This window comes from Phyllostomus hastatus, unplaced genomic scaffold, assembly GCF_019186645.2.
Source record: "Phyllostomus hastatus isolate PE091 unplaced genomic scaffold, TTU_PhHast_1.1 phas_contig_148, whole genome shotgun sequence".
In the NCBI taxonomy this organism is placed as follows: Eukaryota; Metazoa; Chordata; class Mammalia; order Chiroptera; family Phyllostomidae; genus Phyllostomus; species Phyllostomus hastatus.
Genome location: NW_025333607.1, coordinates 5,325,472 through 5,352,015, shown reverse-complemented (window position 1 = coordinate 5,352,015; position 26,544 = coordinate 5,325,472). Strand labels below are relative to the sequence as shown.

The following is a 26,544-nucleotide window of genomic DNA, read 5'->3' as shown; positions in this document are numbered from 1 at the left end:
ACACCCAGTGACACCCGCAGCAGGTGACTCGGGGCTGAGCGGACTGTCCCCGAAGATGCCTCACGATGCGGGATATGTCTTCTCTCCAAGCACGTCACAACAGCAGGGAACGCCACCGCGACTCACACCTCAGCTCTCTCACAATGGGAGAGGGGCAGCCCCAGCCCCGAGAATCCAGAGGCCTCCCTGTCTATTCTAGTCCCACCTCTGACCCCGGGGAGGGCGGCGAGAAGCTGTGGTGATGTGGGGACAGGGGAGCTGGCGTCTGCGGTGTGCCCTGTGACACACTGTCCTGCAGTGCTGGGACATTCTCAGCCTGCACTGGCTCCTATGGGGCCACGGCCACGTGTGGCCACTGAACCCTAGACCTGTGACTAGTAAGTAGGACAGAGGAACTGAGTTTTTACTTTCACTCAGTCACTTTAAACTGGAATAGCCACATGTGCCCAGGGGCCCATGAACTGGACAGCAGCACAGGTCTGTGATTTAAGGATGTGACTTCAGGACGGGGGCTGTCTCTCGGACTCGTCCAGCACAGAGCCCGGGGCTCCCGAGCGCCCTCGACCAGGCAGGACGCACAGCGGGGCCCAGGCCCGTGAGCACTGCCGGGGACGAGCAGAGGGCTCTGCCTTCTCTGTCCGGTCTGCTGGTCGGTTGTTCTGGGACGCTCGCCAGACATACTTCCCTCTGACTGAACAGAGTCAGGGGAATAAAACCCCAAGTGAAGCCAGATCTAGTTCTCCCTCTAAACCAACATCTCTACCCACAGGGCTGTCCCCATCGTGCCATTGGTACGACAATGTCACTCGTCGCTCAGCGCTAGACAAGCAGAAACCAACCTGCGTCCTCGGGGAGCGAGGTGGGGCGGACGGAGCCACCACACCGGCAGCCTGCCGCCCGCTGCGGGACCGCTGACACTCCCTGCGAGGCTTCAGACTCGTCTTTAAACCCAGACACGTGCTGCGGAGCTCACGCTCACCCTCTCAGCCCCGAACACCCCGCACCCTAGTCCTTTCTATCTGTTCAGGGGGCAGAGAAATCTCTGCCACTGAACATCCACGGCAGGTTTCGGGTTTTTATTTGGAATGAAAAGGTGGAGCAGCCCTTTCAATAACCTGCTGCGCCGCAGCAGTGAACACTGAAAGAGAGACGCGACCCGTCTCCAAAACAGCCTGAGGTGGAGCGCCCGTGGCTCAGCCCAGGACGTGCCCACAGGCAGCCGTTACCTCGCTCGTCCGGAAGGCCACCCGGTAGTTGTACTGCGACCCTTCCTTCTCCTTGGCGTCTTCCACCTTCTCCCTCCGGATGCTGACGGCCACGGGGCCAAGGTTCTCGTCAATCCCAAAGTAGTTCTGGTGCTCTGCAAGGGGACAGAGCAGGGGTGCGTCAAAGACAGGGGCGGGGGGTGGGGGGGCCTCTCTCGGCCGTGCATCCCAGCTGAAGAAACCCCGCCCCCACATGAGTGTGATCACACCTTCCGTTTCCACACCATGGGCTTTCACGTGTCCCGTTCCATTCCTCCCTCTCATTCTGCTTTTCTCCACCTCTTGAGCAGCGGGACACCCCCCCCGCCCACTGCCCGCCCCGGAGCTGAGAGTTGGGGAGCACGTGCAGAGCATCACGGTCAACGGTGGGTGGGCTGCCATCTCGGAAACTGCGGAGAGGAGCCGAGCTGCACGAGGAACCACTACGGAACTCGCCCTCCAGCCGGGGGTCGCCTTCTGCGACCGGGTGAGGGCACTGGGGGCAGCCTCACCAGCACGCAGACACGCCAGAGCAATCTTGGCCACCAGTGGGTGGCAAGTATCCCTCTTGCACTAGGGTGTCACTAAAACCCCCAAGAGTCGAAAGCAAAATTTTAGAAACAGAGAGAAAATACAAAAAGGTCACGGAGTTGCTGAGGCCAGACTCTTATCCGCGAGAACACTGTCCCCTGGTTTCCCATCTTGCCAGCCACTTTCTCTCTCATGCGACCTTCACTGAGGTCACACGATCACACTGCAGCATCAGGCCTGTGGGGCCCGCCTGCCGTCCACGCGGGCCTCCCCGAGGACACTCCTCCTCCGACGTGGTCGCTAGTCCCTCGTCCGCGCATTCATCAGGCCCGTGTCTCTGGACGGGGACACCGCCCGGAAGGACCCCACTGCTGGAGCTCTGGGTCGAGTCTGACACTGGCGAGGACGGAACCTCCCTGCTTTGTGAGCAGCCACTCCGGATGGTGGGAACTCGCTAAACAAAGGGAAAATGCTTCACTCGGCCAAACTTTTTCAGTGCTGTCGTCCGAAAGGACCCCAACGGAATCACTCAGACGTGTGGGGTGACCCACACACAGAGGGTGTAACGACCCACGTGGGTGTCCACGCAGCTGACCCACTGTTGGCAGCGGTCAGTCATACCCACCACCCACCCGAGACACGGGAAGCACACCCCAGGGGGGTGTCCATTCATTTCTTAACGACCCACCGCCAGGTCAGTTCTCCGAGGTGCGTGCCTGTAACATCATTTTTTTTTTTCACTGTATCTCCAAAACCACCCTTACCCCTCCTGAATGTCACCTAACTGGTTCTGGCTGATCTTTCCTGACTCGTAGTTTTTAGTTAAAAAGAAACACCATATATCAAACATTTATAAGCTTGAAGAAAACCACAGGTATTCCAAAGGCGTTGGGTTATGTGAACATTTCTGCCACAGTAATTCCTGAAGGAACAAGAGACGTCACTCAGAAAACGGAGAGCAGTGTGAGCTCAGTGAAAGAAAAGAGCACTGGATGCCAGAGAGCAAACTTCATCCAGAGCCACCAACAGACACTGGTCCTCAAAGGCAGGTGGCTCAGGGCTCCACCCCCAGCCAGCAGGTGAGGTTAAGCTGACGGGACTGCCCTTAGGGCCGGGCAGGGCTGCAGCAGCGAGTCCGCGGGACTCAGAGCGGGACAGAGCGGGAACACGAGGAGAGCAAGAAAGGGCTCAGAGCAGAAAAGCTGGGGGCGGCCGTGCAGCGTCCACCTCACTGCTTCAGGGGGACAGACATGAACTCAACATGGGACTCTCATCAAGACGCGGGAGGCGGGTGCTGACGCTTCTAGGCGCCCTGAGTGAGCTGACTGCCCACCCACTCACCAGCGGCCAAGTGCAAGGGAGTTTTCTCAGTTAGCTGACCCCCACGTCCAACCACCCTGGGATGTCTGCGTTAATGCCTCTTCCCGGGGAAGAGCCTGGGTCCTAGAGCCTGGGTCCCAGAGCCTGTGGTCCTGTACGGGTTCCTGAAATGCTGAAATGCTACAGTGGGCGGGGAATCACGACCCTCCCATCACGGCAGACGGGCCAGAGAGCCACCCGAGAGTCTCCCGCCACCACCGGCCACACAGAACGGACACGGCGAAAACCCGCCGGGCTGGCTGTCATGCCCGCCGAGCGCCCCCCGGACGTCAATGGAGGCTCTGTCTGTGGCAGCAAGACCAGCCGGGCGGAGGGTGGAGACTGAGGCGACTGTGTCCGCTCAGGGAGGAATTCGCGTCTTAGAATAATAGTGCTATTGTCAGGCGGTGCTCAGCTCACCCGAATGAATTTAACAGTGTCCAGCGCCCTGTTAATTTTCTTCAGTGAGGGTATGAAACCAGAAGGAAAAAAGAAAAAGGAAGCCACCAGGCATGAAACGGAAAGCGCCGCCGGCAGGCACGCTCAGCAGCGGGATTCACTGCCTGCCCCCAGCTGTCCCACCGGTGAAACCGAAGCAGCGTGTCCGGCACGGGGCGCCCTTCCCCAGACACCTCTCCCCAGGCCCGCCTGCCACAAGGTTCCCTCTGTTTCTGTCTCTTTTCATCTTTTAACCATCAGAACAAAGTGCGCCCCTTCGGATGCTGGACCAGCGGAGTGGAGAAGAGTGCCTCTAGAGAGTGAAGTCTTACAGGTTCACGTAAGAACCACACGCAGGCCCGGAGGCCGCAGGCCCTGTGACGGGCACTGCTGTCCCGAGCCCCTCACAGGAGGTGTTCCTGTCGCGATTCCGTGTGTAGAGGACTGACTGGGGCTCGGAGACGTCCCGGGACTCGGCCCTGACTGAGCTGGGCGTGAACCCGGGAGGCCGACGCCAGGGCCTTCTGTGCGCGCCACCTGAAGTGAGGCCGCCTCGCTCGCCGGCCAGGCACAGGCCTCGGACACCATGAGGGCGGTGGACGCCCCTGCCCGCGGGCAGCAGGGCGGTCGATGCCCCTGCCCGCGGGCAGCAGGGCGGTCCCCAGCCACAGCGCGGCCAGCCGGTGTCAAGGAAGGCGAGTGGGCTGCTGCACTGAATCCGGAAGACCCCTTTCTTTGTGCTTGTCCACCCGGCGGATGTGTGCACAAATATTCCTCTTTAGTTAAAGTGCTAATAACAAAGATTACCACTGGCAGAAGGGCGGTTCATAGGGAACTGGGTAAGACAATACTTCAAAAAAACTAAACTCGAAGATTTCTACAAAATAAGGGGGCTCTGGAAAGAAGTGCTGGAGGCGCTGTGGCTCCCGCAGAGAGGCTCCCTCTCCGGAGGTACCGGAGATGCCCGCGGGCAGAGCACAGACAAAGGAAGGGGCCCCGCCCGCCCGCTGGCACCGGGGACAGAAGTGCACAGTGGAAAGGCCGGTCTTGCACCCACATCGTGGAGTGGCTGTGGCTTCCGTGCGAGACCCAGCAACGCCCCACAACAGCTAGAGATTCTTCTCTGGAAAGTTTGCATCTTCCCCCGAAGTATCAGTTAGAATCCCAACCTGCCTGCATCCCAGAAATCTTGTGAAAACAGGATGGGAGGGAGGAATGAAAGTTCTCGCTGGCACACTCTGTTAGTAGGAAGCCGAGGAGAAGAAAGGAAATCACGGGAGCGTGGAAGAATCAGGCACACAGGCCCCCGAAGCGGCAGGCAGCCGGCGGCGGGCAGGGGGCTGGGGAGCGAGACTGTCTTTTCAAGCACGCTCCCCAGTCGGCCCTTCAAGACCAGTCCGGCTCCTCCGCAACGGGTTCTGAAGGGTTCCCACTTCTGTCCTTGGGCCTGTGACAGAAAGTCCCAAGGAAAAATGAGTCGGGCATCACGGCCTTCCTCAGAGAGGTCCGCGGACCCTGGGGAATCGGAGAACCAAGGGCTCCCCAAGCAGCACCCCCCGGCCCCCGCCTCAGCCTGCAGGTTTTGGGGGGAATTCCAAGGGGATCTGTGCATTTTCATGAAAGAGAAGGAGACAAAGTAAATGCCAAAGCTTAGCTGATCCCCTGCTCCTTAAGGAAGGTGTGAGAGCACCACTCGGGATGAGCACGGGAGGGCAGAGAGAGGCCAACAGTGGGTCAGTTTCACTCCCCGAACACGAACACGGCAGGCGCTGGTCATGGGGGTCCACTGACAGCTCTGTTAAGAAACAAAACTAGCTCTGCTACTCTCTGCTTTTAAAAACTGCATATAAATTCATTTTTCTTCTTAAAGACGGTCATTGTAAACACATCATGACAATGTTAACATTAAAATTTTCTTAATAAACTATTTTCAAAGTGCTGGTTTACAGAAAAGCTGCAGAAACAGCCAAGTCCCTCCCCACCCTCACCTGGTCTCCTGGTTGTCAGTATCCTGCGTCACCTGGGCACATCCGTTCAGTGGACACACCAGTGCCAGCGCAGCACCGTCGACTGACTGCAGTCCACACGGTCTTCGGATTCCTTAGTCTTCCCCCAACGTCCACTCTCTCTCCCGGACCCCCCAGACAGCACAGGACGTGTGGGCCTCACAGCTCCTCAGGCGCCTCCGTGGGGCGCCAGGGTCTCAGCCCCCTTGTTTCGACAGCCTGGAGAGCTCTGCGGAGGGCTGAGAGGGGACTTTGCAGAATGCCCCTCAGCTGGCGTTTGTCCGAGGCTCTCCCCTGATCAGACCGGAGTCATGGGTTCGCACAGGAAGACCGCAAAAACGCCATTTCCCTCGCACCAAGAGGACAAACTGCCCACATGCCCAGCAACTGTTGGTGCTGGCCTTGAGTACCGGGCCAGGGCAGTGCCAGTCGGACTGCCCTGTGCGGGTGCCGCCCCTCCTTCCGGACCCCAGCCTTTGGGAGCGCAGCCCTCAGCACGGCCCGCATTCCAGCAGGCAGGGAGAGGCTGTGACTTCCATTTTCATAATCTCTCACATTTTCTTTGAAATTAAAATACTTTTACAATTTACTTTCCAAGCAAAGATTCACTTGTTAAAATGAACACTCGCTCATCTATTTGACAAGAGGTGTTTTTCAGGTAGCCTGCATCCAAGGGGGTGAGAAACGTGTGTCCCTCCAGCACCGCACTTCTATCAAGGGGGCAGGTTCCTGCCTGTCCTGCCCGGGTCGCGGGTGGTGAGTGCCTGGCACGTCCCCGGGCACGTCGTGACCATTGGTCATCGCTGGCTCCCAACACACCAATGCGGCGACCCACAGGATGTGGAGGATGATCACACGGACAGACACGTTCCACAGCAGGAGCGGCACACGGTTCCGCTCACGTACGTCTGTCCGCGCCAGCAAGAGTCTACGAGGATGGAGACAGAGCTGCTCGTGCTGGTTAGCTCAGGGGTCAGGGGGACTTTCTTTCTTTCTTTTTTTGCTTCTTTACCCTCGTTTCCTATAACGATCATATAATAGTTACATGCCATTTAAAACTTCTAAGCACAAAAGGTGTAGATTGTCTATCTTAGTACGTCTGACCGGTGCAGAGAGAGGCATGCTCCCGTCCCGGCAGAACGGGTCTCGGGAAGCCATGCTCCCGACGCCCAGGTGGATGAGCCGCTGCTCACCTCACCCGAGCCACCCACAAGGCCCACCTTGATCCCTCCCTCTGGCTTGACCTCTCTGAACCCAGAGTCATTCACTTCGCCTCCCAGAGCTCTTCTTGTGGGCAGGGCCGGACCTGAGGCACAGAGCGGTGTTGAGCTCCACTGTAGGTCCACTATTCCCTAAAAAGCACAAGACTTCATCCCCACTCCGGGACCCACGCATCGCTGAGCTGCCCCATGTAGTTCTGGCTCTGCCATGCTGGGCACGGCCCGTTGCTTGCCAACCGCCCACAGTGGCTCTGAGTGCTGAGGAGGTCAGAAAGGCATGGCCCGCTGCGTGACAGCGGACACTACAGGGTGTGCAAACACACACACCAGAACGCCTGTCTGAGGCAGACCCTGTGCACGCCTGGCTCCCAGATGGAAAGCTCAGAGGGGAAGGACGCGCGGGTCCACTTGGAGCTCCATCAGGGAAACGGCAACGGGGCAGAGAGGCCACTTCCCTCAGGGTCATGGCCAGCCGGAGGGAGCAGACCTGTGCTCCTACGGTGCCCACACGGCCCCCACCCTCTACCAGGGGGCCACTTCACTGAGGGCTACCGGTGAGCCTGCCTGGGCAAGTGACCCTACCACGCGGTTTCCGTGGTGAGCCACGTCCCTGCACATCCTTCGGAAGTTGGTAAAAAGCCCTTTGGTGCCCATGTGTCACTGGAACACACCTCCCAGGAAGAACAGCCATTTCATGCTAACTACCCTGTAAAGAGGGAACCAGGTTATCACAGCTCTGCACTTCACATACACCTTTCCAGCAAGTGGAAGCCATTGGACACTCTTGAAAATGGAGCCTCACACAAAGCAAAGGGCATTCTGGAAGTTCCAGAAGATTCCCTGAACACCTCCTTCCAAAGAGAACGAAGGAATAAAGGGAAAAGAGAAACAGGGAAAGAAAAAGGTACCTACACAAACGTCCCACCCACGCCAGTCTGCCCAGGGCCTCTGCTCTGAAGCCAACGATGCTCCTGCAACTTGTGCTGTGTTTGCAGTCAAGTGGGTGCCACCTCCACTCCCACACCACCGGCCCCGGCCGCCTGACCTCGGGGATCTGGCCGGCCGCCTCTGCCGTCAGTCCGCAGGGCTCTGCAGAGACACCAGCGGGCACAGGGGCGGACGCCACAATCCGCGGAGCTGGTTTCATTTCGCTGTCACACAGGCCCACAGGGAAGAGCTAAACATAGGAGGCAGCGGGCACAGCTCAGGCTGCAGGAGAGAGCAGAGGGGCAGGGCTGGGGCTTGGCAGCCTCGCCTCCTGCCGGCCGCTCCGTCCTGCCCAATCCCATCAGCTGGCACCACAGCACCTCCTTGAGCATGGAAAGGAGTCAGAGAACTGGGATGACAAAGTGACCTTAGGGGTCGCTGCCTCACCCCCCCCCGCACTGTGCAGGCCTGGCGAAAAGCCTACAGTTCAGCTGCCTGAGCCACGCACGGGCCCACAGAGCGAGCCAGCGCCCTGCAGGGTCACAGGTCTGCATCGCAGTGCAGCTCGCCCACAGCAGGTCTGCTCTCAGGCTCCTCTTCAGAGCTCTCTGCTGTTTCACATTCCAATCGCACGCATCTGATGACGTGGCTTCTGTGCCCTGGAAAACCCTAAGCAGCAAATCAGAAAACGGGGAATAAACAAACCACTTACAGACAATTCTTTAAAACAACCAGGGAGAGAACTAATAGAATCTCGCAACCAATCGGAGGTCATCTCACGGGACAGGCCCTAAGGACGCCGAGGATCAGGGTGTGAGCCTGGGTGCGGCAGGTACCCCACTTTCCATCTCCCATGGGCACCCGCGTGCACACACGTAACCCAGGAACATACGCGAGAGAGCGGAGTGAGACGCTGGCACTGAGCATCTGTGTGAAGAGACACACACATGCACACAGGCATGTATATGCTAGGTCCTGAGATTTAAAGGGTGAATCACAAACTACCAAGCTTGGCCAGCCGGCAGGGCTCCCTGCCTGAGATTTCAGGGCATCATGACCCCAAGAGGCGGTTTTACTACTAGCATTGACAGCCGTGGCCTCATCAATTAAAACAAAAACAAAAGCAAAACAATCCTTAACCAGGAGGCCTATTCTCACCACGATCTCCCTTTCCAAAAACAACTGACTTCCCCCGGAGACCACGCGGGAGCGGTGTTTTATGACATGATACTCGGCCCCTGGGGGGACACGGTCCCATGAGCCATGGGTTACCGCGCAGCCCAGGCTGAAGGAAGGGCCCGGTTCCTGTGAGCGCACCGGCTGGACCCGCAACGCGCATGGCCACACTGATGCGCCCGGGTGGAGGTGGGCGCAGGGGACGCACAACTGGGGAACGAGACCTGTTGACAAAATTGCTTCCGTGCCATTTGGTCATCAGTATGAGAAGAGAAAAACAACTAAACCACGATGCAAGTGCCAGCTCATGTAGCTACATCGCCCATGCAGCATCATAGTCATCCCACTGAATTATGGGATTTCACCTTATTATGACTACAGGTTAAATCTGGGTTGATGCAAAATAGAGGGAAAACTATTAATTTAATAACTGCATTTACCTGGAAAACAAATGCTTTTAAGCCTAGAGTCCACGGGGAAAGGCATGAACAGGGCTCCAGGGACTGAGGTGGATGGCGTGGCCTCCTGAGGTCCGAGTGACACCCCAACTCACCCCCCAAAAAGACACCACTGGAGTCACAGACTGCACACTGGCCGTGGGAAGGTGGAAACCAGCACTAAATACATTCAAATTACAGGCAGCTTGCGAGTATCCACTCTCGTGCCAGGGAACTTCCTGGTGAAGACACAGGAGGAGGGATGCCCTGGACAGGCGGGGTTCACATCGGTCACCTCAGGTGCTCCGTGGCTGACTGGGGCAGGGTGGGGGGCTGGTACCAGAAAAATGCAGCAGTGAAAAGCATGCTGTCCTATGAGGAAGGGGCAAAGGAAGCAAGGTGCGCCCCCACAAAGGCAACGGAAGCTGCCCTGAGTGCTGTGGTCTCGCAGTGGCACGGACATGAGGGCAGGGGTGGCACCTCAGTCTCTGCAGGTCCCTCAAACACAGCGTGTTCCCATGACCCTGGGGTCACCAAGGACACTTATTTAAAGGACATAAGCTGCATTGTGAGGCTGTAACTACATGACTTCTGAGAAATGCATCCTTCAAGCCTGAAAATATAAATAAAACGAAACCTAATTTATTTTACAAATGATTAAAAAAATTCTCAGATCACACCGAAGACTTATTTGTACCTTACTCTTCAAGCACACGTGTAATAGAACTGGAAGACAACAGACTATGTCAAGCTAACTATACACCCTTTCAACAAAGATTTATTCAACACTCTGACACGTGCAACAAAGCAGGGGGAGCTGTGAAGACGTACATACAATTGAATATACAAGCTTCAATATACAATTGAAAAGACAGTGCAACGGTATAGGGAGAAGTACAGGAAGACTAGGGGGAAAACCCCACAGACTTGCCCACTGTAAACAGTGTAAGGGAGAGGAACTAGAGAGGGATCAAGTTCACCAGAGTAAACCCACATTAGCTGACACTGGGTGACACTCAGAAACCGGGGAAATAAGGAAGGAAGGAATGGAGGGAGGCAGGGAAGGAAGGAAGGAAGGAAGGAAGGAAGGAAGGAAGGAAAGATCAGCAGAGGCAGGGAGCTGGCACTGGGGGTTTCTAAAGAAAGAGTTAGTCTCCAGTGACAGAGGGGCCACCGCAGAGAACCAGCCCCTAGGACGTTGGCCTTGGACATGACGAGGAAGGTGCTGCGTCACCAAGCAGCCCTGACAGCTGGCCCGAGAGAATTCTCATGGGCACGTGGGCACGCAGGCACGCAGGCAGGGCCCCCTCACCTTTCCCGTAGAAGAACTTGCGGTAGTAGTAGGCCCCCAGGTCGATGTGCTCGATGATGTAGCGCTTCACCTTCTCCCTGTGGATCGGCTGGTTCTCTCTGGGCACCTCCAAGACCGACACACCTGCGTTCGTGCAGTGGGAGCTGAGGGAGGACTCGAAGGAGCAGCTCTCCCCGGCACTGAAGGATGACGAGTTGGCCCTGGACAGTGCGATCCTCCTGTCCCCTTCCCCGCCTATCTCGTTTCTGAAGTAAGGGCAGCTCAGGACGAGGTCGTTACTCTTCCCGTCGCCCTCGTCGGCGTCCAGGTTCTCTTTGGAGTTGAGGTCCTCCTTGCTCCCCAGCGGGGACTCGCAGGTGCCCGCCGGGCCCGTGGGCATCTGAGTCTGGGATGCGGCGGAGGCCCCCGTGGTCATGTTTTTCCTTTTCCCCACGTTAGCCCGCGTCGCCATGGCTTCGTTGATGTTGAACAAAATGCTCTGGACGTCGTAGTGTGCAAAACACCGCTGGCAATTCCAAGGGCGGACGCCCCGCTCCAGGCGGCCGTCTTCCAGATCGGACGTGAACCTGAAAGTCTCGTGTTCGCTTTTCACAGTCCGCAGCTTGCGGAAAAGGGACGTTTCCACCGACTCCGACTTCAACCTCCGCTTGAAAGGCTTGTCCCGGTCTCTGCCCACGAGGAGGGCGCCGTCCACGTAATCCAGTCCTGAGATGCGGACAAACTCTCCTCGAGAAATCTGCGCCGCTGCGTGCAGGCTGGGTGAGATGGCGGGGTCGCAGGAGAAGAACTCCGGGAACCCAAAGGGGGCCATCACCTTGGGGTCGTAGCTCTCCACTCGGTAGCCTCTGAGCATCGCGAAGAAGTTCTCACCGGACAGGCCCTGCCGGTCGATGGAGGACGTGCTCCCGTACTCGCGGTGCAGGGCAGCCCCGGTGTTGGGGTTCACCGCGTGCTGGTCTAGGACGTCTTCGGCGTCGATGTCGCTGATGGTGACGTCGCTGTTGCTCCTCTGCCTGATGGGGTGAAGTCCTCTCTGCGGCGAGTGGACGAAGAGGTCTCCCAGCGTGTACTTCGCCTCCATGAAGTCCAGATCGAGCTGCTCCTCCAGCTGACCGTCGCTCTGGCCGTTCTGCAACAGGGACGCCACGCTGTCGTAGCTGGTCTGGGACCGGCTTTCCCACAGCCCCTTGCAGGCCAGCTCCTTGGAGCAGTCCTTTTTAGGCGGCCACTCGGACACCCTGGCTCTCACGCCCATCTTGGGCACGGCTGGGGTGCCATTAGCCGGGCCGCCACCCTCGTTGGAACTGGAGGCATTTAAAGAAGTGGCGGGTCCCATGCCGCCATTAATGGCTTTGAATTTTCGAGCAAAATAATCGTCAGACTGCATGATTCTGGGAGGGTCCTTGAACTTGGAGGAGGCCCTGCCGAGCTTGTGCTTGTCCTCCTGCGACTGCCTCGGGTCGCTCATGCCTGCCCAGGTTATCAGGAGCCCGCTCTCCGCAGGAAGACGGATGTGAATCCAGTTACATTGTTATTCACAACACAACATTAAGTGAGGATATGAAGGCTTCTTCTAGAGTTGTATTTTCTCTCGTTAACCAAAAGCAAACAGCATCCTCCGAGTGCGGCCCGCCCAAAACCAGCTTGCTTGCGTCTCAGTTGTAACGATTTGTCCACCTCTGTCCTTTTCAGAAGGATTCCTTAAGACATCTGGCCGTGAGCACTTCCTTCACCTGAATTTAAAAACAAAACAAAACAGAAAATAGTCGTTAACAATTTGGAACAGCTCCAGTTCAGCGCATTCTATGTGTGGTTTCTGATCTGTCCTCCTCCCCTCCTCCTGCCACTTCTGGTTCCCCCAACATCGTGAAGTTCTGGGTCTCTGCGCTGCTGCTCCCTCTGCTCCCCCCACTCCTCCTGCAGGAACACTCTCCTCACTGCTGTGCTCGGCCGGGGGCGTTCCGACACACAGGCCAGGTGGCCCCCCAGAGCCCTGCCCAGCACGCACGCCTGCCACCCCCAGCCCGCCCTCGAGCAGCGTGCTTCCCGTGTCCCACGGCCCTGCGTCCACGCCTACTCTAAATTTCTGGTTTTCCCAGAAGTCTCCTCCCCTACTGACTCCACGCTCCACTGAGCCAGGAACTATGTGCCTTCCATCTCGGTGTCACGCTATCTACTAATGTGGCCTGGCTTAAGCGAGGCAGCCAAGCAACATTTGAACTAGTTCAATAGTCATGCAATGGGTGTGCAATTGCTTGAACAGTTAAACTCAGAATGTCTATCGGCAAAATGGTCGATACCAGGTGTTAACAACCGAGTTTCCAGAATGCTCGCCTGCAGTAAACTCACAGAGGTCCGTCCCCACACAGTGAGCAGGGGTCCTTGCGAACGTGGTGTCTGAGCGAGGACAACTGCAGCTCGCTGGGCCCCTCCCACCTCGACAAGTGCGCAGGGCCCAGTAACGGCGGAGTTCAGACACCACAGTCTGCCTCTGAGGGTGGTGGAAACCCGGCCTCGTCAACTCTTCTATTTAACTGCAAATGACTCTTTCAACGTGTTCATATTTAATGAGACAAAAATATTTTTCCATTATGTATTTCCCCAACTCATGGGAGCCTGGAATCTTACTTGTTGGCATAAGAATGAAAGAACAACTCTGCTCCTTCTGAAAATAACGATGAGGGTGTAATACCGCTGATCTCCCTGAGTTTTCATCAAAGCATAAACAATAACTGCAGCTCAGTTAGAGAATATTAAAATTCCAACCAGCTGAACGGTGTGAGAACTCTTTCCAGGGGACCCGCAAAGGCTTTGAGAGGAATGTGAGGTGGTGTCCTAGACGAGCAGGGGGTTTCTCCTGGGGGCAGCTTGCTCCCCCCACTGGAAATACACGAGGCCGGGCATGATGACAACATGCTGTTCCCAGGGCAGCGTGGCGACTGAGGGAACCGGATGACAGTTTGGGGCGTGGCGGACAGGGCGGGGACGGGGTCAGAAGTTCCCGGGCACAGAACAGACCGGAGTCTGCCGCTGGCTCTCAGAGAGGGGAGAGAGGACTAGGTGGCACCTACTGCACCCAGAGCGGCGGGGCTGGGAGGGGCCGCAGGTGCGTCTGCATCACAGTGATGACGTCCCACGCAGTTCGGGTCACTATCAGATCCCTTCCCGGAAAGTGAGAAAGTGATGACTGAGATGTGAATACAACTCCTCACCTAGTGTCTCTCTGCTGAAACGGCGTTTGACTTACTGCACCGGACTCCCACATGATCCGTGAGTTCTGCTGGCAGGTGCTGCTAACAGAACACCCGGAACATCTGGACGCTTAAGGATGGCCCTGCAGGTTAGCAGAGAGCTATGTGCATTCTCAAGGGGCAGTAACATGATATGCATTTCCAGTTGCATACTATTAATTTGTAAGTATCCTGTTACAGACGGAAGACCCATGCATGCCCTGCCCAACACCCAGTTCCAAACTACTGAACTGTGTAGTTTCTAGAAATACAAGCAGGAACTAAGTACTTGAAGAAATTTGAAAGGAACAACAAATTGCACAAGAAACCAGGAGAGAAGGAAGGAATAAAGCTGAAAGCTGAAAGGAATGGAATGGGGAGGAACCAGTGGGGGAGGAAAGTCAGGACAGACAAATCCAAAAGGTAGTTTTTTTTCAGAAAGCATTTAAAAATGTATATATATATCCCTTTCCAAGCCTGAAAAAGGAAAATAAAAAAAAGAATAAGAATATTAAAGAATAAGAATAAAGAAAGAATATTCAAGTTTAAATGTAAAAAAGCAGGCATGACCACTTATACAGAAGAGATTAAGATATTTTAACTAAAAATAATTTAAAAATAATTCCTTGAACAACACGAAGAGTTGAAAATCCACCTGTAACTTCTAACTCCTCCAAAACTTAAGTTGGTTCCAGCCCCGACAGACACCCAAGCCCATAATGTGTGAGTCCCGCACAGGAAACGCACACGGCCGGCCCCCACGTGCATGGACTCTCCTCCACAGACCAAAACCGCTTCCGGCGTGCACCGGGCACTGCCTGCACACAGGGGGGGCACACATACACACCCCGGCTGTTCGAGGGCCACCTGTGTAAGTCTGAAGGAATTATACCACAAGCCACTCCAGGGCAACGCATGTGAAAACACAGAGAAACTAACGATTTTCTACAATACACAAATCCCCAACTGACCCAAGGACAGAAATTTTAAACAGACACATTACTGCTGCAAAGACTACGTGTGGTCAGTACCTAACTAAAAAATGATAGACACACACACGAAAGGCAGAGAGCTCCCTTAACCATGACTTTGAAAGTCCTTTGTCCTCCTACCTGAGAGACCAATTACTATGTAAGCCATTTAGGACACAGCCCCCTTCCTGCCTTTCCTGCGCCGCAGAGCCCACTGCAAGCGCCGCCAGTCGCACAGCACAGGCCAGGCAAAGCAGGCGGGTGCCCAGGCACGGGCACAGTCAAGACTCTGGCCACCGCAGCCCAACCCTCCACCGCCAGCGCTGAGCCACCCAGCATGTCCCCACGGCACCGGCCTGTTCTCGACTTCCCACAGGAAGCCCTGGGGTTAAGCCACTGCCAGTAGATGGATGAAGCACAGAAACATAGAACTGGGGTTGGCAAAGACGCCATGCACACTGAGCAGTTAATTCTGGAAAAACCAACCATGGTGTTACCAGGGTCAGTGGGCTCATACCCCTGTTTGAACAGCTACCCTCTGAGCTTCTACCTTCCTTGACATTGCTAACTTTATCACTGTTCAAACAGACAATATAAAAATACAAAGCCTTTATTCCACAGATCTCTTACAGAAATAGACAACACCAATGTATTATCTAAGAATGATTTTTAAAAAACAAATAAGAGAAGTCATTAAAAATAGATGAATGTATGCTGAATTTTATTTTTAGGCTTGCCAAGAAGCACAAATGCCATAGCAAATGCAGAACACACAAAATCTTTTCCCAAGGAAACCTTCGGAGAATTCTTCATGATTTTTAATTTTTTTTCTGTGTGACTAGGACAGTAGCTCTAGTGACGGCCACTTATTGTCCCCTGTCTGGGATCCAGTTCCCTTTCTTCTGAATTCTGCTGGGGACCCACACTGCTAAAACTGTTTTTACGTCGTGCAGCGCTAACGCCACCCCTAACATGTGACTCAGGTCTGACCAATGAGTGTGCGGCCTTCTCTGGCCACAGTTGGTCCAGGGGTGAGCCCGGGAGCCAGTCAGGCCAATGACAGCCCTCCAGGAAGGGTGACCCCAATGCTGGGGCTATGACCCTTGAAGTGCTCAAGCGACAGAACGTAAGTATGGAGCTGCTGGGGCTCGCCCTGCGGGTGTGACCCAGGTCGGGGACAATGGCTGGGACACACAGACAGGAGTGGGAAGGAAATCCTGAGCTCTTGACCCCACTGGGCCTGGAACCAGTGCTACCCACAGAGTTTTTTGGTTGCTTGAACCTGCTCATGACCTTTTCTGGGTTTATTCAGTTCGAGGTGCATTTCTGAGTGGTGCGGACCAGTAATGCTCAGAGACTGCATTCGTATTCAACTGAAGACTGGAGACAGTGGGTCCAATGAGCACAGCCCCTCTGTGCGGTGCTGCACGGACCGCCAGGCCCCTGAGTGAGTGAGTGAGTGGAGAATTACAGTTCCGGCACCTGAATCCAGGACCCAAAGCAGCGCCTCCCGGGCAGGACACCTGCCCTAACACCGCACCTGTACATCCTTTAACCTGCTACACGCGCGCCGCTAACAATTCAGAGCATTCAAAGCCACCTCAGCAGAAGCCCAGCAGACCGCTTTGTGCAGCCTCACCCCGCCTCCCGCCGTCAGTGTGCCCCAGCTGTCAGTGCTCCCCAAAGGGACCTTGCGAATGACAGCATTGCAGGGGTGCGGCACCTTCCTCTTAAAAGTGCTCCTAATATTACTACACACTAACATTGCTACAACTGCTGTGGGTAGCACCTTCCACTTAGAAATATTACTAAAATACTTATGCTTTCACTACTGTGATAAAAACAAAGCACCTGAAAACAACCATAACATTTGTTTTAAGTAAAATAAGTCAGAACATCAACATATGCAATTTAAAAACATCACAGTACAGGGAGAAGAATCAAAACCGGTAGCTTTAAAAGGCAGGCGTTAACAAGGAACGGCATGGGCTCTAACGAGGGGGAATGGCAGAAAGGTTGATCACGGAGGGTGAAAACCAGAAGTGAGAGGTGAACCTGGAAGAATCCGGAACCTGGAGGAGGCGTCAGGCTGGTTCCCCATCCTGATGAGAGCAGTAAGGGGGCCCGAATGGCCAGTCCGGCTGCCTTCGGTCTCTGTGCCCCCGGAGTCGAGCAGAGCAGCAGACTGTCTGCAGAACCCTGTTCTTCTTTAGGGGCGCCAGCCAGCTCCCTGGAGCTGTGGACACAAGTGGAAACCACACCAGCAGAGTGCCTGGCGGAGAGGCACCCCTGAGGTCACAGCTGGAGATGCAGCCACGGGAGCCCCAAACATCACCTCTGTGACAGCCGGCCCCGGTCAGCCCCCGCTCTTCCTCTCTGCGGTCCAGTGTCCTCTCATCATCCTCCTCCTCCCAGGTGTTAAACACACCGGCTGTGACAGTTTCAGGCTGGCAAATGCAATCTTCTCAAAAAAAAAAAAAAAGCCATGGCAATTTCCCTCAAACAGCAAAAACGCTGTCCTACGAGATGTTAAGAAAACATAACGGAACAGACTCCCACCTGTGCAGGTAGGCACCACCCTTACCACTCGCTCCCACCGGCTACATTCTAGTTGCCTAATAACTTCACGGCTAAATTAACTCTCTCTGCTAACTCGCTGTGGTTTAAAACACTAAGCACCAAAGAAAATGGGAGAGTCATTTCATTCCTTCCTGAGGACTTTATTATAAAGAGAGCAAATAGACCACATTATGCTAAGTGATACACTATGTGTCAGAGAGGGAAACTCAAATATGGTGCAATCTCACTTATAGGAGGAATCTTTTTGTAAAAAAATGAATTCATGCGCAGGAAGAACAGGCTGGGGATTGTCAGAGGTTTGGGGGGGGACGAGAAATGAGCAAAGGCGGTCGAACGGTATCAACTTCCCGTTATGAAGTAAGCAGCTCTGGGCGTGCGACGTGCAGCAGGGTGACTACGGGTCACAGTATTTGAAAGTTGCTGGGGAGACCTTCGAAGTTCTCGTCACAAGAAAAGTGTGGCTACGTGCGGTGCTAGAGACTAATCAGACGCACTGGGACCGCTCCACAGGACACACACACAGGGAATCACCGGGCTGCACACCCAAAACCAATATAACGTTGTATGTCACTTATATGCAATAAAAAAGACAAAAACTTCCATTCGCTGGGAAGACTTTCTAAAAATAAAAAGCAAGAGAACAGACTAATGTGCAGTGACGCCCACCCAGGAGCACAAACACCGCCCCCCACTCCAAGCAATTCCCCAAACGTGGACACCGACCATTTGCCGGACGGAGGAGATGCCAAGTTCTTCATCTGAGAATGATTGCTCATTAAAACAGATCTCCAGCGGGCTTCTACAGTTTTCTGCCTTCCTTCAAGTTCCTACTTGCTAATTTTTCTTACATTTCGTCACATTCTATGGCTCTTGCTTCCCAGTCAAAATTGAAAATTGTCACCAGCACTCTCTGGACACCTTTAAAAAAAATGGCATGTGAACTTGTAACCTCACAGGTAGTGCGGGGCGCCCTTGAGTGAGGACTGGCCAGAGTACCCAGCAACCAACCGGGAAGTCACATAAAAATTACAGAATTTTAGAGCTTGGAAGTATAATCTGTTCTCGTGTTAATGGTCCTGGTAATAATTTTTAAAGGCCAGCACAGAAATGGAGAAAATGTGATACTTAAGCATAATTGTCTTTAAATAGAATGTTTTCAAAGTTTTCCATGAGACATTAGCGAGCCTTTAAGACCAATATTATAGTTATAATTGAGCCAGTGATCAGAACTGCAGCTGTAGCAAATGGATTGAAAACCACAAAAGACACCAATTAGGAGCCCCATTCAAGGAAAAAAAATGGTTACAATTATATGGCAGATTTATAATAAAGTATAACTACTGTAAAAATGCTTATTTTTCATCCTCGCATCCCGTCAGCTCCGATGCCCGTGTGTATGATTGGGCGGGGCGGGGGGTGGGGTAGAAAGGGGAGCAAGCCGCCCTCGGGCGCGGTCTCCCAGCCAGGAAGGGGCGGCAGCGCTGAGGGCTCGCATTCTTGGCATCTGATCCCCAGCACCCTTCGCAGAGAGTCACTGCGTTCCCACACGTGCAGCCTGGTGTTAAGTGAGGTTATGACCACATAACTGTAAAACGATCCATTAACTCCCATTCGTATCACAGCAGACTGCTAGCTCTGCGACAGGTTGATCAACTGGCTATTACTAGTGACAGTGGCCACAAATGGATATAGATGTTCAATAATAATCATATTGCTGAGTTCTAAGCTCTCGGTAGATTCAGACATGAAAATGAGTTCTCAGGCATTTGTCTTGAATTAAACACTGGGATGGTATGCAAGATAAATATTTTGGGGCATAAGGATATGAAAAAGAGCAAAAACTCTCCTCTTGGGGGTTTTATAACGTAAGGTATCATTTCTGAAGGGACATAAAATCTCTTCTTGGTGAATACTCACGTTGGTGTTAGACAATTTCTTAAAGTATTCCACATTGCTGTCTAGAAGAATTTCCCAGGTCCCCTGAGTGCAGTTAAAGGTTTTTCCACCCGAGCAGAGCAGAAACCCTAGCAGGAAGTACCAGAGGAGGCAGACCCCACTGGAACCCCCATTGCAACTCCACTCCACAGTGAGGCAGGCACAACCCGAGGTGATCAGAAGGCCCACGTCCCAAGTCTGATCGGTGTGAGCGGCGTGAGAGAGCAGGTCCTGGTGCGTCCCGGGCACCGCTCGTGCTGAAGCCCCCGCGGCCACACAGGGCACTTAGCTGCTACTCGTGACTGACTGGCATTCATGCAGCCATGGAAACGGAAATGGCGGCAAACCAAAGTGAACCAAAGTGACCCAGGGCACTGAGTCGACACATTATCGTGACACGGGCCTGGAACAAGGCCCTTCTCTAAATTTTTTTGTATTGATTTGAGGGAGAGAGAGAGGAAGGAAGAGAGAAATATCTACTCGTTGCTCCACTTCTCTGTACAACCACTGGCCCACAACCTAGGCATATCAGGACGATGCTCCAACTAACTGAGCTACCCGGCCAGGGCCACAGTGATTGCTGATTCTCTCTCGTTTCCTTGCTGGCTCCTTGTCTGGTCTTCTGTAAATGCTGATCACCCTCGGGGCTTATTGTAGGCTACACTGCTCTTTAATTCCCTGCATTTCCTTGTGTATTTCTACTCGTTTCACATGTCACCTCTCTGTGGCTGGCTCTGCAGTTGACCTGAGCCCAGAGATGTCTCCCTATGCAGAGCTGCCAGGCGAGGACTGCTTCCACCCTCTGCCCACCCGCTTTGCACCCGATCCTCCTCCCCGGCTCAGGAGAATGGCCATCCCCTGCCACCTAAGCCCAGCACCCAGGCTGAGCTCGCCTTCGCCTCACGCTCCAGGTCCAATCCCAGGCTTGTCCACTTGACCTCCTATAGGCTCTCAAATCCACACAGACCTGGCTATCTCAGCTGCCCCCACCACAGCCAGAACCACTACCTTGTTTTTCCCAAGATGATCAGGAAACCCTCAGTGTTCCCCAATTTTCCTCAGGGTAACACAGGTCACTCACGATTTGGTGCCCAAGTGGCTGCTGGAGCACCACACACGGGGTCTGTGCACCCCGCCCTTCATTTTCTTATGCGTGGGGCTTGCACGCACTGCCCCCGAGGACCAGACCCTCTTCAAGACTCCTCCTCCTTCCTACCTTGCTAACAGGTGTTTCTAGACATACCTCAGCTCATACACTGGGTTCTTCTCAAACCTTAGTGCTGGTGCTAAGTTATCTTAATTGGGGCCCCCAGAGCATCCCACCCCTTTCCTCTGACCACATGGTGTAAGCGAAACCCCCACACTGTCCGATACCTGCTTATTTCCCCATCACCGTCCAGCTTTCACCTGGGCACCTGGCAAAGACGTATCTGCCACAGACCAGCTGAGACTGTGGCAAAGTTACTTCTTTCTGAGCTTCAGCTCCTATCTATAAAATTGCAACGTTGTATCTATTTCGAATGATCCAGTGAGACCTCGATGCAAAGTGTTTATCTCCCTGTTTGCTACATAAAAAGTTCTAAAAAAAATAGCTGCAAATTTTGATTTATGAATTTATAAAATTTGTTCACATATGAGTAAATAGTCACCAATAAAGTAATTGACTTAAAAATTGAGCAATTAAAATGAGTAGGATACATAATAACTATCTCTAAGGAGCACAACCATGTTTACAAACTAGTTCATAACTGTAACTGACTCACGCGCACCGAGAAGAATAGGAGCGCAGAACAATAACCGACTGGCAACAGTTAAGCCGATTTCGTAGGAGGCGACAGAAGCTCTCCGAAGGTGAAGGAAATGCCCAAAGCCACCAGCAGTCGGCTGCTCCCTTCCCAACTGCAACTTCTATTTAAATTATTTTAGGAACTTCATTGTATTATAATGAGATTATTCCAGCATTTTTAACTTTCCACGTCAATAAAAAGCAGAAAACAATTCCTGGTAGTAAGCTGCTTTCGGTATCCATCCATTCATCCATTTGAATGTCAAAAGTAGAATAAACAAAGAGCTATTTTGTTAAGTGGAATATTCTGATCATGGAATTTTTTTTTTTCCAGAAGGCAGAACAGCTGTGGGTATTGAGTGTTCCCAGGGCATCTTTTGAATCCGAGAGAGATAAAAAGGGATGGCCCCGCACCCCTTTCCCTCAGGAGGTTATTAGTTACTGCATTTCTTCGGCCGTGTGGCCCCGGAATTGCAGATGACACCGCAGGAAGTCAGACGTTTCAATTAATAATTTAAGCTGAGGCGTTTGCATCTTAGGAAAACACAGCAAAAGAAGAAAAGAATGTCTATTCGGTGCCAACCGATTGGGACGGTACTTGTGTTATTTTCATTTCAAAATCACAGAAGATAACCTGTTCTGTTATTGAGATAAAGGTGTGGGGACAAGGAAGGTTGGAACCTGAGCGTTTTTTAATAACAACCCATAAGGCGGAGCATGCAAAACACACTCTGGGGGATCCCTCCCGCTGCTCACCACAAAGGGAAGAGCCCGCTCGGTCCCTCTCACTCATCCCGTGGAGCGCCGAATCCACAGGGGACACGGGACACCAGCACCGGGCAACGCTGCTGAGATCAACGGAACTGAACGCGGCACACAGCAACTACCTGCAACGCGCTCTTTGTGAAAACGCAACAAGTAAACCCACAGCCATCAAACCCGAAGATGCCTCCTTTCCGCCGAGCACAAAGGGCATCAAAGAAGACCTGCCAATCTACACAACAGTGTAGCATTTGAGCTTTCAGAAATAGTCATTTTAGCAGCAGATACATAACAAACCCCATTCACTAATCACACACACTCAAAGCCATCTTCACATTGTTCTCGTGTTTAAGACTGAGTTTTGTGGAGCAGCTTCATGAGGTTTATTATCTGGTACAAAAACGCTTTTGTGGGTCTGGTAAATAAGTGCATTCAGTTCCCTTCCACACTGTACTGGAGGCGGGGGGGGGGGGGGGGGGGGGCATGGAGGATGAATGGCAGAGCCTCCTAATCCTCAAAGCTTAGCTGGGCGAGACAGGCATACCGAGCAGCTCAGAAATGAAGTTAAAGGGATACGACCCGCGTGCCCTCGCTCCCATGCGCTCTGTGCCGCGGAGGGTCTGCAGAATGGAGCCCCCGGGAGCCGCAGGGGCCACTTTCCCCGTGAACACCGATAAGGACAACCGCACAAGTCGCCTGACGCACTACTTGTGTGACTGAAAACTCTGCCTGAGAAGTAAGAGTGGTGGGGGGACACGGACGTAGAACACACTCACCCCAGGACCACGGGGATGGAGAACCTGGAAGAGTCTAACAACCTGGGACCAGGTGTAAATACGGGGTGTCTGGTAGATACTGTAGGAGGGAATATTCACACAATGTGTCTTTGGAGGATGCGCGTGAGTATTGGGGTACTGTGTGAAAGGAGCCAAATACAGAAGTTTGTCTAAGATCTACAGGCACAAAAGCACGGCAGAGAAAAGCCCCCGCACTGAAACAGTGGCCGCCCACCACAGGTAGGCCTCCCTCCATGAGCTCTGTGCTTCCTTCTTTGTATCTTTCTGAAGAATCCGCATTATACACCTACAGACGAACACGTAAACCCACACACATATAAACACACTTTACATTCAATAAATTTAAAAGAATTTTGAAAAGAGTGCTCCATGAAACCAATGCACATGTAAATGACACAGGGCAAATCGCCCTCACCTGGACGAGCTGAGACGACCACTGGCTTCACGTCTCCTGCCTCTGAGGCTCAGGTCCCCCCGAAAGCGATGCCACTGTGGATGAGCAACGCCCGCTGTTGGTTAACCGTAAAAGTACATTTTTTATAGCACGTTTTCACAAAAACATGGGCCTGCATGCCCACGCACTGCAAATTACTTGTGCTAGAATGGCACGTTTTACGCTAGCGCACACCGCCATGTGCCTCGCACATCCGGTGACCTGGGCACTGCGGGCAGCAGTGTGCTGGACAGCACGCCACTGCAGAACGAGGAGACGTGTGTCCACCTCTGAGGACATGCACGCCCTCCTCAGGGGGACTCATCCCATCTGCAGGACGGGGGTGGTGTCTGCCCAGCTCCCCCAGAACAGGTGCTGTGGGCCCGTGAGGAGGCGCACACGAGAGATGCCAACGCCATGCAGGTGCAAGGATGAGCAGACTCCCACTCCGTAAGTCAGCAGGAGGAAGCCCACATGGTCTAAGTGGTTTGCTCCCCTCTGGCTCCGCAGCCCCCCACTAGTGTTCTTTCCACCCCAGCAAACTGAAAACTGGGGGAATCAGAAGCCCAGGGAGCAGGTGGGTCAGGATGTAAAACTGGCCAAGTTGTGGGCAAAACTCTGAGAAAACAGACATTATTGCCTATTATCTATGTAAAATGTTGCGGCTGGGTGTTAGACTGACCTTGCACTTCTAAGCCCTTGGAGAAGTGTCCACAGCCCCACTGAGCTGCAGGAGAAAGCAGACACGGCCCCAAGCCTGTCCCTGCACCGCATGCTCACGGGGACCTGGGACCCTGGCACTGCTGGGGTCTAACACCCTCGACAGGGTGTCTCATGTGAGTGCGTTTCTCAGGGATCCCATACCCACTGCTAGAAGGTTCTTCCAATTCTGGAATCACGTACAGGTGTCTGAAATTTGCCCTGTGCTGACTCGACAACCCTGAAGTTGGGCTGATTCTTAAAAGGTGGGCTGGGCAGCGAGTCCCACCTGGCCCTGCAGGCGCCTCACTCTGCCACCTAAGAGACAGAAGCCACGAGTGGACATTAACATCCTCCACTGAGGCGGCAGCTGCAACTCCCACCCCAGGAGCATGGCCCCGGGCCCCTGCAGTGAGGACAGTGAAGGCCCTTCCAGGCCCCGAGGCTGCTCCATTCCCTCCCAGACCTGGTTCCAGGGGCCGACCAACCCGGACAGGGGTCAGAGGGACAGCCACCTCCTGAGACCTTCGCAGACAGAAGACAACCTAGCTTCCCATTTCCTGGAAGGCAGGGACACAAGCAGAGCGATGACCTTGAGGGGGAGAGAAAGGTCATAAACCCTTGATTTAAGGGCCACCACTGAGTCCACGCCATCTGGTAACAGGCCGTCCCAGGAGAAAACAGGGAGCTTGGGCACAGACACCCGGCCAGTTGGACCAGGGAGCCAGACTGGGAGGGGCTTCCTGGCGCCTCTCACCGGCTGGTTTTACCGGCACCAGTCCTGTCGCGGGGGCAGCCCGGGGTGAGCACTGTGGAAACAGAGTGTCCTGCAGATCAAGTGCAGGACGCCGGGAGAACGCTGCCTTCGGGGATGGCGCCCACATGTGCTTGCTTCTCGAACAAGGCGTTCCCGTCCAGGGGTGTGGAATTCTGTTTCACTGGCCGGAGAGAAGGCAGCCGCCGCGCACCGAGGTGCGAAGTCTCCCTCAACAGACAGACCCCCTTCGGAATCTCAGGAGTGCGAGCTGGAGGCTCCGTGTGAGAGGGGAGTGAAACCACTCTCCACGGCAAATGCACACTCACTAACTTGGCCCAGTTGGTTTTTGAAGCTCCTAACACCAAAGATCTTTGCCTGAAGGAAAAAAGTAAAGGAATGACCACCTAACACAATCAGTGTTTTATTAAAACAGCCCCCCCACCCGCAAAGAAAAGCACCAGTGAGAACCTGGTTTCCTTATAAAAATTACAGTTACAGGAAATCATTCCTTGCTATTAACTTCCAGGTTAACGAAAAGAGAGAGATGCAGAAACTGCGGTTATGATAAACAGAAAACCAACCACAAAAAAGTGACCAGCAGACGCGAGGCACCTGTCTGACTAACCATGTGTCCTTTTTATCACAAAACATGCACAGCAGTGCACTACATTTACTTAGGGATTTACCGTCTCCAAAACTGTTTTCACGTTCACTGGATCCCAGGAAAACCTCTGAAGAGACCAGAGAGGCTGCTCCCCCATTTAAAGTGAAAAAAAAATCTTAGGACAATTAAGTCATTTGTCCTCAATCAAATGCCCGTGAATCAAGGGACAGGCCTGGAGCCCTCCACTCTTCAGAGGCTGCTTCCCGCTTTCCACTGTAACTGGTAGCTTCTCACATTTACGTGTGGCCTTTACAAAATAGGAATAAAAATGAAACAAAATTACTGACTTTGTTCGTCAAAAGAAGCCAACCTAATACAAATTTGCTAACTTCGAGCAAGAAGAAAAATAGCTGTTTCCGCTGTTTTTAGGCCTATGGAAAGGCCCGGTTTTGGAGGAATGCAGGTGAGGGCGCGCGCGCGCGCGCGCGCGCACACACACACACACACACACACACACACACGCACGCACGGAGTGGGGGGAGGGGCAGCGAGGAGCTGGGGGGCGGGGGAGGGAAGGAGGATAAAAGGAAGGGAAGAAGGAAAAATGGATACTTTCGGCCTGCCCTGCCCTCCAGAGGCGGACAGTCTAAGGGTCCTGGTGTGAATAAGGCCGCAGAGCTCTCAGGTTCCTCCTTCACAGGCGACGGCTGTCCCTTTGCCCGTCTGAGCACCAGACTGAGTGAATCTGGGCACGGGCCTTGCGGAAGGCAGCAGCTCCTCCAGCCCAGCACGACCAGAGAGGTCTCCTCACGTGCCCGGCTCACAATCCAATACTTGGTTTGGAGAGCTCAGATCCAGTGCTCGCAGCCCCGCTGGCTCCTGCTGGTTACCCAGACATCCCGAGAGCATCTCGAGAGCCTGGCCAGCAGAGCCAGCTGGACGCAGTCCCAGCCAGAGCACTGCTGCAAACGTCCAAACTTCCACACCACCGCTAACAACAGCATTTTCACTGATCCTCTGGTTTCGTCTCAAAGAACCATTTTTTTCTTTCCTTGTGCCAGAGAACACTGTCTAGTGTTCTGAGTATTAATCCCCCACTTGGACTCTCAACCATGACACCAGATCTGAAAGGAGACAGATTAATCCGTCCTGACACCCTGGCTTTATAAAGCCCGGAAGTGAGGGGAGCTGCCTACGGTCTCAGGACGCCAGGAGCAACATGGATTTCCTACGGAGGTCCCGAAGGGATCACTGTTCGTCATTGTTCTTTTTCCCTTCTACTGGAATGTGGTGTTCATGCAAGTGACCGATTCGGGGTCACACACATCTCATCATGGCTG

The 26,544-nt window shown here is 53.8% G+C and overlaps 1 protein-coding gene across 6 annotated transcripts in view; it reads right to left on the bottom strand.

Moving 5' to 3' along the window:
- Window positions 1-26,544, bottom strand: part of SIPA1L2 (signal induced proliferation associated 1 like 2) — a 186,172-nt gene that overhangs the window by 77,422 nt on the left and 82,206 nt on the right. For 5 of the 6 annotated variants that reach the window (XM_045859564.1, XM_045859594.1, XM_045859583.1 and 2 more), the window contains exons 3-4: window positions 10,651-12,383; window positions 1,227-1,360 (exon numbers count right to left, since the gene is read on the bottom strand). In XM_045859564.1, the coding sequence (XP_045715520.1) occupies window positions 1,227-1,360; window positions 10,651-12,118 (1,602 nt within the window). In that variant the 5' untranslated portion in view covers window positions 12,119-12,383. Of the gene's footprint in view, window positions 1-1,226; window positions 1,361-10,650; window positions 12,384-16,906; window positions 17,128-26,544 lie in introns of those variants that run through there. The other variant, XM_045859588.1, reaches the window with a different exon arrangement.